This window comes from Aptenodytes patagonicus, chromosome 10, assembly GCF_965638725.1.
Source record: "Aptenodytes patagonicus chromosome 10, bAptPat1.pri.cur, whole genome shotgun sequence".
NCBI lineage: Eukaryota > Metazoa > Chordata > Aves > Sphenisciformes > Spheniscidae > Aptenodytes > Aptenodytes patagonicus.
The window spans coordinates 22225207-22237783 of NC_134958.1; the positions used below are offsets into that span (position 1 = coordinate 22225207).

General features: G+C 57.5%; 1 protein-coding gene across 1 annotated transcript; it reads right to left on the reverse strand.

Moving 5' to 3' along the window:
- Positions 1-1901: 1901 nt before the first annotated feature.
- Positions 1902-12145, reverse strand: LOC143165133 (protein PML-like). The gene is made up of 8 exons (XM_076348506.1): positions 12102-12145; positions 10942-11420; positions 9397-9974; positions 6738-6775; positions 5472-5703; positions 4939-4997; positions 4037-4154; positions 1902-3388 (listed from the first exon to the last, which is right to left on the reverse strand). The coding sequence occupies exons 1-8, from the start codon at positions 12126-12128 to the stop codon at positions 2619-2621; spliced, it is 2301 nt and encodes a 766-aa protein (XP_076204621.1). The 5' UTR covers positions 12129-12145; the 3' UTR covers positions 1902-2618.
- Positions 12146-12577: the final 432 nt, after the last annotated feature.

The following is a 12577-nucleotide window of genomic DNA, read 5'->3' on the forward strand; positions in this document are numbered from 1 at the left end:
GGCGTGGGGCGTGACACTTTCCCAAGGCAAACCCACTCTTCAGGTGCCCAAACTTGTCCCTGTCCCCAGCTCCTTCAAGGTGGTGATGATCCCTATCCCCAATCCCCAAGGGCAACTGGGGATTGCCAGGACATGAGGGACTCATGGCTGGCTCTTTGCTACTGAGCAAAAGTTGATTTTTTGGAGGAAGAAGGGGAAATTTAAACTTGAATCAAGTGGAAGAATAAAAGGAAAAGGGGGGATTGTGGAGGAGATCCCCATCGGTTGCCCTGAACCACACCCCTGCGCCTGCGGGACCAGACTCCACACGGCGGTGTCCGCACTGGTGCGGCCACCCGTGTTCCCTTGTGTTTCCTTGTTCTTCCCGGGATTTTAGCAAACGGGAGGAAAATGCTGGTGCGCACGTGGCTGTTGAACAGTTTCCTGAACAGACTTGTTCCCTGGAGCCACCGTCTTCCCGGGCAGGACTGGTGTTGAAATGAGTGCTGGTAAAACAATGAACAGAATAATCCTTACCAGGAATAATATTAGAGCTATTAGGTATTAGAAATAATAATTCTTTCTAATAATTATTAGAATTATTAGACCTGGGGCAAAACAGTCCCCATGGTGTCTGGGCAGCCCATCCCTTCCTGGGATGATTCAGCAGCAGGTTGTGCCCTCCGTGGTCCCCGGAGGGAGGGGACCGGCGCAGGTTGACCCAGTTGAATCCCTCTGCAAGCTTCCTCGTGCCCGGTTAGAGGCTATAAATCAGGAGGAAAAGCAGTCTGTGTATTGAAGTGACACCAGGGAGGGCCACGGCTTTGGACAGGAGTCCTTGTATGGGGTTTTAGGGACAGCACTTTGCCCCTGCCTCTGGGTGAGCGTTGGTGTGCTCATTGCTTTGCTCGCACACGCAGGTGAGGACCAGGTGAGATGCCCACGAGTTTTGGGCAATAGCCGTGGCCGAATCAGGCTGTTTTGGCATGATCCAAACTGGATAGCTGCCGGCGGGCAGGGCAGCTATGCACCGTCTGAAGGGAAATGACTCGGGTTGTTCCCATGGGGAGCAGGCTGACAGGCTTTCTCGGCACCTCCCTGAGCAAACAGGACCTCTTGGTGCTCTCTTGCTTGGCTTCAAGCTGTCCTGGTTTCGGCAGGGATAGAGTTAATTTCCTTCCTAGTAGCTGGTACAGTGCTGTGTCCTGGATTTAGGATGAGAACAATGCTGATAACATGCCGATGTTTTAGTTGTTGCTGAGCAGTGCTTGCACTAGTCAAGGACTTTTCAGCTTCCCACGCTCTAGCGACTGAGCAGGCTGGGGGTGCACAAGAAGCTGGGAGGGGGCACGGCCAGGGCAGCTGACCCCAACTGGCCACAGGGACATTCCATCCCATGGGACGTCATGCTCAGTACAGAAACTGGGGGAAAGCTGGCCGGGGGGGGCCGCTGCTCGGGGACTGGCTGGGCATCGGTTGGCAGGTGGTGAGCAATTGCACTGTGCATCACTTGCTCTGTGTATTATTATAATTACATTATTATTATTGTTGTTGTTATTATTTTATTTCAATTCTTAAACTGTTTTTATCTCAACCCACAAGTTTTTCTCACTTCTACTCTTCCAATTCTCTCCCCCATCCCACTGCAAGCCGGGAGGAGGAGTGAGTGAGCGGCTGGGTGGTGCTCAGTTGCCAACTGAGGTTAAACCAACACAAGCCAGCGCCCATCTTGGGGATAGCTGCATGTCTCAGGTAAATGTGTCATACCGTGCTCACCAGGCTCATCTCAGCTCTGTCGTGGGCTCAAGGGGGCATCACGCTGCAAAGCACCCATCACCGCAGCGCCCACCACCCTGCACATCTGCCTCGTTGAGCAGGTGGGTATTGTGGGAACGGGGAGCAAAAGGAAACCATTTGCAATGCACAACAAATCAGGAAAATGATTTATTTCTTCTGCATCTGTAGGCAGGCACAGGAGCCGAAGAGCAATGAGGCGCATTCACCAATCAAGCAATTCCCTGGCTGTCTTTGAGCTTGGAAAGCAGGGGGAGAGGTCGGAAGGCCATACCCCTGTGTGCCCGCTTTGGAGGTTCATATCCCAGGCTAGAGGGGTCGGATCCTACTGACTGAAGGAGGATTTTCAGTTCTTCCCACAGCCGTGTCCCACACAGCAGCTCACGGGAACAGAGCAGCTCTGCCCAAACTCCTTCCTAGCAATGACCACCATCCTTGGTCCTTCCAGACCAGTTTCCCCACCTGCTGTTTCTCCAGCTGGCTTCAGATCCCAGTGACCTGCCCCCCCAAACCCCAGACCAGAAGTGATTGGAAACATTTCTCCCAAGAGTTGGCTTGATCCACCCAGGGGGGAAACAAAGGCACGGCGTGGCTGCAGGGTGCTGGATCAGAGCCAGGACATCTCCCAGCCAAGCTGGCGTCCTCACCTCTTCACCTTAGCACAAGTTCAGATGAGAGAGGACAGCAAGAGACTGTCACACCCCAGAGACCCAGACTCCTCACCCCAGGCGGGAGGGGGCAGGAAATACCGAAGGCAAAACTACTGATGTGAGCCAGGATTTGGCTCCAGGACCCCTTCCCCGTGGGCGAGAGGGGAATGAGTACTGGAGAGGCACCAGCATCTTTCAACACTTTTCCTTGCTCTTTATGGCTCCTGGGAAATGGCTGCCTGCCGAGGTCTCGTGGCTTGCAGCCAACTGCTCCTGGCGCTGGAAGAACACCTTGACCTTGCTCAGGTTTTGGACTCTCTTCTGGGACCTCTGCCGGTGAGTGTTGATGAGATAGCACAATTCCTGGAGCCCCTTCTCGCCGTTCTGCTGGTAGAGCAACCAGAGCGTAGCAAGGCCGATGTTTTGGGTGGCCAATGTTTGGGCTGATGGCTTGGTGAGGAGCTTCTCGTCCACCAAGGGCTGAAGGGAGATGAAGGAGTCCAGGCTGGTTTGACTGAGGATCAGCCTGGGTTTCTTCACCGGGTTGACATCCAGGACGTCGCACAGGTACTTCACGATGTTGGCGTTCTCCATGGCGCTGCTGTCACCGAAGTGCCACCAGAGGTAAGTGCTGGCCAAGTTCTTCAGCTTGTAGTTATCCCTCTCAGGGACCTCCTCCCTAACCAGGGGCAAAATGTCCAGGAAGCCGTACACAACAGAGCTGAACTCCTCCTTCTTGTTCATGACCATCAGCGCTTTCAAGAGGGTGGGAAAGGGGAGTGACCAGAGACCAAAGCCACACAGGATGGGCCTGTGGACAGTGTTGAGGTGGCACAGCAGATTCCTCAGACCGATCTCGTAGACCCTATTGTTGGCCATCAGGGTGGGCAAATATTTCACTGGATGAATCAGGACTGGGAATATTTTCTCTCCATCTACCACCGTCATCTGAATGGTTTCATTTTCTAGAGAAGAGGAGGGGAAAGGGAAAGAGGATTGGAGAGGGAGAAAAGGCAGAATTAGTCTCGTATTCAGTAGGAAAACAAAACATTGCTTGAGTTGCTCAGCCCCTAACAGCCTTCACCATCGACAGCAGCTGGGGGGCTGACCCATCATTTCACCTATCTCCACCATTCAGTCACACCCTCAGCTTCCAGCATCTCCAAAGTCCTTCAGGAGTGTCCTTCCCATCAACACTCACACGTCCTGCAGTGGGATCTTTCCCCCCACCAGGAACACGAGGTCTTTTACAGCTTTCTGAGGGTGGACTAAGGACAGGGGCTTGAGAAGTAAAATCCACCTCGCCCAAGAGGCATTGGCCCATGGGAAGGAGAAGCAGGGGAGCCCATGTTGACACAACGGCGCAAGGGCTGGTTAACTGGCTGAGCAATCTCAGAGAAATCTGCCCATGGCCCTGTGGCTCCACGTTCCTCCAGATGTCTTGAAACTCAAAGGCAAGGCCTCTTGGGAGCTCAGGATATTGTGAGATATCCACGTCCACGGTGGACGTGCCCGAACTTCCACCCCCCACCCCCCCCGCAAAAAAAGAGACCCTGACGGATGTGGGGATCTGTGCTGGCTGCAACATGGGACCTCCCCACTTAGGATCTTACTCGAAATCTTCACGTCAAAGAAGACCAGGGACCCTTGTCTCGTGTCCAGCGTGTCCTGGCTGCTGATGGGAAAGCTCTTGTCGAGGATATTGCTGAGGTTATCGAGCAGACTGGGGTCCTGGAAGAGCACACAATTTGCTTTTAATAAATGTCACAGGAAGAACCAGGGCAGCAGCTCTGGGCACTCGTGTGTCCTGGAGGCTACCAAAGCTCAGGGATCTACTCAAACTGCCTGCTAGAGGACTTGGGGTGTAATAAGCCCCTCTGGTTGGTCATGAAGACTTGCCTCCTCCGGCACTGCAAAACAAAGTGACATGCATACTCCACGCATGTCCACACAGGACGGCTCGCTTGGATCCTTCCCGACCGGCTTTCTGCTCAGAAGTGACAGAAAAGTTGGGGCTACCCAACATCTCCCCTCTGGCTGTGAGCCAAGGGCCTAACCCAGCAAACAGCAGGCAGGGAAGGGAAGCTGCCCATTTCTAAAACCTTTTCTGAAGAGCTGGTCACCAGCTTTTGGTCGCACAGACTGTCACGGGAACTGCTCGGTGCTGCAAAGTAACAACAAAACCCCATCCATCCATAGCCTCAAAGAGGAGGTGAGGTTTTGGACTGCCTCTTCTTGCTGGCCTTCATTTTGGCTGCTCACCACTTTGGCGTCACCAAGATGGTATCTACCAAGGTCTCCAAGCTGCTGGGCAGCCCAGTTCCCCCAGAAGTGGAGGAGAGCTAGAGGGGATTTATTTTGGCGCTCAGGAAGGATTTTACAAGTTCCTTGCCAGGCTCTAAGGGCGATTATGGGATGGTCCTGAAGGTCTGGAAGCATCAAGTGGTCCAGTCTTCCTGGCTTAAACACTGAGTAGTGCAGGGCCAAGCACTGAAAGCCCTTTAGCTGCACTCACCATCAACTCCTCGTCGGTGCTCTCCTCCTCACAGCTGTCCAAGCAGAGAATATCACTATCTGCCAAGGGAGGAAAGACGTGTCACCTTTTGGATGTGGGGCTGTCCAGCCCTGCAGTGAGTGCCAGGGCCAATGGTCCCCCGATCGGCATCACCAACCATGCCGAGAGGTGGCCCTGGGCAGCCGGCAAGGTGGGTGGGGAGCAAGCAGGGAGCAACCCTGCCCTCAGGGTCCACCTGAAAAAGGACTGATTCCCCCTCAAGCCACAGCTACAGAGTACACGCTGGCCAAGATCCTATGGGGGAGAGAAGACCAAAATGCAGCGTCGGGCAGCCTAAGAGTATGCAAGCAGCTGCAGGAACAAAGTCTGGTTCTCCGTCAATCTCCACCAAACATCTCGTCTTTGAACAAGACAATGCGCTGGGACATAACTGTCCTCCTGGGAGGTCCATGGAGATGCTGCAAACTGCCCTGCCCCGATGCCTACACCCCGTAAAGTCTACCCGTGGCTTCACTGCTCTGGACACCGCTTACCTGAGTCGTGCAGCCTATCGTTGCCATCTGGCACGTCTTCCAGCAGGTTGTCCTCCCTGGCAAGAGTCATGGGGGACACCGAACAGCTGGTCCCAGGCTGGTCCAACCAGCTTGGCTGCTCTGGCACCATCCGTTTCCACCCGTCGTCGTTGCCTGCAACTTTTATCACCTTCACCGGCGACGTCATGACATTCGCATTTTGGACTTTCTTCCTCTTTGCAGAGGTGGAGACCTATGTGCAAAGGGGAAGCCAGTGAGAGCAGCCCTGCGTGCTCAGGGATGGAGACGTCCTTTGCCACCAGAGCACAGCTGAACAAGCTTGACCACAGGGGTTTGTCCCTGCTCAAAGCAAGTGCTCTGCTCGCCCAGACAGTCTCTGCTGCTCTGGGGTCACCCAGCACCACATCCTCATTTCTGGCACAAAGACCCTGGCTCTCCCGGGCTGTGGCCACTCCAACCTCCTTGGTCAAGGTCCCCCCTCTGCCTGACAAGGGTCAGGAAAACTTTCTGCTTTGCTTAACGGCTGCCAAGGAGAAAACGGGAACCTCCCCTTCCTGAGCTGGGGGAATAAATCGTCTTTATCTTCTTGCTTCAGCCCTGAGGCTCCCAGGCTCTGCAGGGCTTGCAGGCAGGGCTAAGCCTTTCTGATCCCAGGCTGGGGGGGCTGGGGACATGCTCTGCAGAGGGGCAGCCCGGGGGTCCCCAGCCCCGGTCCTGTGATGGCTGTTTTGTCCCAGGCAAAGGCAGACACGTCTCATGCAAGACAAGTCCTTCATGCGCTATGGGACTGGAAAACAGAAGAGAGCTTGCCTTCAACATCATTGAAGGCCACTCCTGCTTGAGTGGGGCTCTGCCCTTCTTGTGGGAGATGTGTTTGAGGGCCCCAAATCCATCACAACCGGTCACGGCATCTCTCCCCTGCCAGCCCCAGGTGTGGGCAGGGCAGGGCAGGGTGCGGGCAGGAAACGACTTGCAAGCCACCGTGCCTACAAGAGCTCTTTACAGTGCATGCAGCAGCGTGTCTCACACCGAGATGTTTGCACCTTAGCCAGGAAGGTGCCTTCAAGGGACAAAGTCTGCCCTGGCTCTGCAGCCCTATGCCCAGCCAGTTTGGCTGATCTCCTCTTTCAAAAGAGAACTTGGAAAGCAGCAACCAAATGCCAGAGCTCAAGCAACCTTGCAAGGCCTGGGGGTAGCCCCAAATTCCTGCCGGCTAACCCCACGAGGCAAAAATCCCAGAGCAACGCAAGCAAAACCAAGTCTCACCTGGTGGGAGTTTTCCGTGGCTGGAGCTGGGGTGGCTTCTGAAAGAAGGAAAACAGTGAGCTGAGAGGAGGGCGAGCAAAGCTGGAGACGTCTGAGAGCAGCAAGAAAAGACTCTGCAGAAGGTGCAGGTGGCTCTGGGGCCACCTCCTGGGAGGGTCACCTCTTGGAGACGCTTACTGAGGCCAAAAGCCAGCAGTGGGCCTGCAGGCTGGGCTGGAGAGGTGCCCGTTCTGCCGGGCCACCCGCCAGCTCATTCACCCATCCTTGCACTAAAGCCTTTCCTCCCGCTTTCCCGTACGGGTTTGCTGCCCTCCCACCCATCCCAGACCCATAAGCCAGGGAGGTCACATGTGCTGGGAAGGAAAGAAAAAAGAAAATTAGTAGGATCATGCTGTTCCCGAGCAAGTTATTGCCATGCAGTGGCGAGGGCTCGTTCGCGGGGGAGATGCTGCCTTCTCAAACCCAGCAAAAGACCGATGCACTGTTCATCCCAGGAGGATTTATTGACTGTCCTTATAGCAAGGTGAGGTGGAGAGCCTGGTCTCCACAGGGACCTTTAAAGGGTTTTCCAAGCAGCTGCAGCCCGTGACAAACATTCTGGTTTGCAGACCCTCACTTCCTCCTCCGCTTCTGAAGCCTGGTGCTGGGCTTCCCACCACGCTTGCCCCTGGTGGGGTGCCTTGATTTGGGGCATTCCCCCTCGGAGGTTGGGCTGGAGGGCTCCGAGCGCGCTGGGCTGGCAGGGGGGGTGGCAGGAGGGGGTCTGCTGGGGGAAGGGGCCGTGGCAGCCGCTGGGACCAGCAGTTCATGCTTCTGCAGGGTGCTGGGAGGGAAGAGCTCCAGCAGGTCGGAGGGCAGCGACGGCCAGTCCACGTCTGCAGTGGGGGGGTCCCATGGCCTGGCCACAGGCTGCAGCAAGGGTCCCACAGCAGAGGCGATGGTGGCCAGGGAGTGGGACATGGCCCGGATCTCCCGGGTCACGGACACCAGGTGCCTGTTCGCCCTGTGCTGAGCTTGCAGGAGGCGATTGCCGATCTTCAGGAGCTCATTCGCCTGCTGCATGTTGGACCTGGCCCAGCCACCAAAATCTTCCTGCAGGGAGGCCAGAGAGTCCTGGATGCTCCTGGGAAGAGGCACAGCATCCCCATGGGCTGACCCCGAGTCTTCCTCTGCTTCTTCATCCCTCTGCATCAGAAGGGCTGGAGGCGTGGGCTGGGTGGGGGACATATCCCCTCCCTGGTCTGCTGGATACACGCGTCCTCTGCCGCTGGAGGAGTCCGACACAGGGGCACAGGGCTGCTGGTGGGCAGGAAGCCCCGCGGGGAGACCTCCGTGCGGTTGGCAATGCTCCCCGGGAGGCTCGAGGTTGAGGATCAGGGTGGTCTCGTCTTCGGACGGGGAGTCGTGCTGGGGAGTGGAGGTACCTGTTGCGGGGAGTGAGGCTGAAGGGAGCAAGAGGGGAGAATCAGGGCTCAGAGGGTCCTCCCAGCCTGCCTCGGTGGGGTGGAGAGGGGAGACGGAGGGATGATGCCTACCACGCGATGGAGATGCAAGGAGTGGGGTGGGAGGCAGCTTGTCCCCAGGAAACCCCAAGCTCCATCCAGGACATCACCCCGGGCTCTTCTATGGACCGTCCATAGCCCACAGTGGGCCTCTGTGGACGCCCACAGAGGGCCAAGGAAGACACTGGTCATAGCCCACGTCTGAAGACAGAAGCAGGGGGATGGAGCAGAACACCCCGCAAAGTCTCTTCCTCCCGTTGCTTTCTTCCCCCCCATTTTCTGGAAGGGTGCTACCACCTTCCGACCAAACCTGGATCCTCCAGCACACCGTCCCTGCACACATCACAGATGCCAAGGCCTTCACCGTTCCCAAACCACAAGGGGCTCCGCCACAGCGTTGCTGCCGAAGAGCTGGGGGAAGACCTGGGCAAACCCAGCAGTGGTCATGGACCTCTTTGCCGTCCCTGTCGGGGAGTGCTCCCGGGGAACATTTCACCTTCCCGGTTGGATATGCCATCCCAAGGCGGTAATTAACAACCCCAAAGGGGAATTGCCCCTGATGGTTGTGGACAAAGGTTGAGCAAAGACAAACTGGCTGGAGATCTGAGGAGCAGAAGTGGTCAGTGGGCAGCAGGACACTAAGGCCTGGAGGACGGTTATGGCCCCTGAGGGACCTGCACATGTCACCAGCACAAACATTCCTCAGAGAGGATGCAGAGTCGATCCAACCCTTCCATCTGCTTCCTCCTTGCTAACACCAGCCTCTGCGAGCCCCGGCTCCACACGCCCCGGCTCCACACACCCCAGCTCCAGGTGCTGCTCACCTCCCTTGTCCTTCAACCCATGGCACGGCTCCATCCCAAGCAATTCACCATGTTTCCTGCCAGTACAACTGCGTTTGGGGGACCACCGTGCTCCGCAAGGGCAAGAGACAAGCGTTGCTTTGGAAGTGATGGATGCAACAACTGCATCCCATCCTCGGGGGAGGTTGGAGTGTGCCCACCGCACGAGCAAAGCCTGGAGGCATAGGTCCATCAAGTCACCACGTGGAAGGAGACTTGAAACCCATGGAGAATATGGTCTAACCAGGGATGATAACCTTCAACTCTGCTTTCGGTCCCCCCCTCCCCAGCCCGCCTGGCCAAGTGCCTCCTCACCTGGGTGCCCCGTGACACGCTCCACCAGCGCCTGCAGCCTGGCTCTGCACTCGGCCAAGTCCCCGGGCTGCGCTTGGTCCCTGGTCGCTGGTGGCTGCAGCTGCTGCAGCTGCTCCAGCGAGTCCTTGATGAAGGGCTGCATGTCCATCACCTCCTGCTCCGTGGCGTAGAGGCTCATCTTCTCCACCAGCCGCTCGCCCGCCTCCATCCGCCGCAGCACCCCCTCCACGCGCTGCAGCTCCCTCACCACCTCCTGCCGGCCCTGCTCCTGCTGCGCCTCCACCAGCCCCAGCAGCTCCTCTTCCTCCTGCCGGATCAGCCGCACCAGCTGCTCCACGCGCTGCTGGATCAGCTCCCGCATCTCCTGCTGCACCTGCTCCAGCCGGACGGCCTCATCCTGCAGCGCCACGTAGGTGGCCTCGAAGCTGCTTCTCTTCTGCTTCAGCTCCTGGCTCATGATGCCCAGCTCCTCCTGCCTGCGCTGGGTCTCGCTGTGGATGTCGCAGAAGGGGGCATGCTGGCTGTCCAGCAGCGCGCACAAGCAGCACAGGGGCTTCTCACACTTCCTGCAGTAGATGCTGTGAGGCCAAGCACAAGCAGAGCAGTAATTCAGACCATGCACTTTGCAATTAATTCCTTGATCCTATCGCAAGTTCATTCATTCATTGAATTTAAGTTGCCACCAAGTTTGGGCCAGGCGTTTGGTTTTATACTCTCCCAATTGCAAAAAAAAATGTTGGTTCACTATTTCCACAGGGTTTCTGCTCCTCTGCTGGGCTGCCTAAAGTCACTGCGGTGACTCTGCAAGCGTTACAGTAGACATTCATCCACGCGCCGCACGGGCAGTGAAGAAACGAGCTCTCTGCCCTTCCAGGATTGCTTATTGGGGTTACGTATAAGAACGTAAGATCAAAGAGTATCTTATCTCCATAAGGTGCCTAAGGCCAGACTATAAGGAGTGGGGAGTGGAGATCATCATCCATCCCTCATATAAGTCCTGGTAGCCTTGGCAAGTGGTGGGCTAGGGACACGCTGAGGCATCTGGGCCATCGTGGCTAGCATCAGTGCTGGCCTCCACGGATGCTCCAGCCCTTTCCCCTCTCGCTTGGGCTTTCCCCTGAGGGCATTTAAACCTTGTCCTGCATTGCACCCATGCTGTTCCCCAAGTCCTCTCCAAGCTGGCCTAGCACCATCAGCAAAACACACCCTTCTCTGCTGTCCATCACGGCAGCTGAAGCAACGGGCCACCTTCTTGCTGAGCTCCATCAACCTCACCCTCCTTACCCTAGCAAGGAGCCCCCCCCACACTCCCCTCCCTCGGTCTACCCTGTCCCCACTCTCCCATCATCAACCCGGCTTCATCCAAACCCTCCCTCCATGCCCTACAGCCCACCAGTCACGACTTCCCACCCATCTTCTCCATGATACGGTGGCAATCAGGGCAGCAGAGGGACAGGGACGCCCTGCTCAGGCCCATCATGGACTAGCCCAAAGAGATCTGTGACAAGAAACCACCCAGATGGGGACAGACTTCCTTAGACCTACCTTACAGTCTGGCTCTTGTGGGTCGGGTTGGAGCAGGAGAAATGACCGGTCCTCCTGGTGCCCTTGATGAAGTCCTTAGCAGACCCTGCCCTGATGTCCATCACCCTCTTGGCTTCATGGCTCTCCCTCTTCAGGTAGCGCTGGTGGGTCTGGAAGCACTTGGTGCAGAGGAACTCCTCGCACTCAGAGCACCAGAACTCGCTGGCTTTCTTGCAGTTGTCGCAGAACAAGTCAACTCCATCAACGATCTTCTTGTAGACCTTGAGCCGGGCCTGCAGGCTGGCGAAGAGCAGGTTGTCTGTGTCGGGCATGTCACTGGCCTGCGGGATGGCTGTCTGGCACACGGGGCACTGCCCAAGGGGCTTGTTTTTGCTCAGGCAACCAGGGCACAAGGTGTGGAGGCAGGTGAGGAGCTTGAGGTTGGGTGATTCCTGCCGGCAGCCCTCGCAAAGGGTGAACTGGAAGTCGTCTTCTAGGAGCTTGGGGAGGGAGGGAGGAAGAGGAATGAGCACTAGGGTGTGTTCTTAAGAGCTTCTGAAACCACATCCTGCAAACCCTACTTGTAGCAACAAGTGAGCAACCACTTCCCACCAGCGATGCCCAGGTCCTGTAAGCAGGCCAGAGATGGCCCGTGCCCCGTGCTAAGGTTGGATGGACGGGGCCCTGCTAAGCGCTTCCTCTCCCTCCAGCAAAGAGCAAACAGGACGGTCCCCCCGGCTATGGGGCTGGGGAGGGCTGCAGAGGGGCAGCGCAGAGGGGGAAGCACCTAAAGACCCCTGGATGACACCCTGGCAGGGTGGGCACCATCCTCCCAGCCATCCCTCCACCCACCTCCCTCGCTCAGCCCATCCCTCTGGCTTCCTCCCTCCCTCCCTCCCTCCCTCCCTCCCTCCCTCCCACATCTGTGCTTTCACAGGGCTGGGGGGGCTGCGCTGGGGACCAGCCCCGGCTCCCTGCCACCCGCCAAACCGGGGAGGGGGGGGAACACCCCAAAACTCTTATCCCCATTGCCCCCCCCCAGGCCACGCCTTGGGGCTGGGGACTCCCTGGTGGCCTGGACACCCCACGCCTCTCCAAGAGCCCCCCACCAGCCCCATGCACCGCCAGAGCCCACCGCCCGCATCCCCTCGGCATCCATCCCTGGACCAGCCGGCGCTCACCCGGGAGCTGCAGCCGGAGCCAGCCATGGCGCTGCGGGCAGGACCAGGAACCTCGCTGCCTGCCTGGGCTGCTTGCACTTTCGTTTCTTCTGAGCTGCAAATAACTCCTCCTTCGCGTCGGGCGCGGGGGTGGGGAGCTGCGCAGAGCCCGCTGCCAGCCCTGGCACCCCCCCAAAAACCCTTCCTGGGCAGCCAGAAGGGAAGAAACCCAGAGGGGACCCCAAGAGCCCCCCCCCCGCAAAAGGCATTTCCCCAAGGAGCAGCATCCCTCAGGAAATGTACTGGAGGGCCCCAGTGCCCTGCTGTGAGGGGGCTCAGGGACTCTCCGTCCCCTCCTTGGAGAGCATTTCCATATCCATATCTGGCTGGACGGCCGGGCCCAGAGAGTGGTGGTGAATGGAGTTAAACCCAGTTACCGGCCGGTCACGAGCGGTGTTCTCCAGGGCTCAGTTTTGGGGCTGGTCTTGTTCAATATC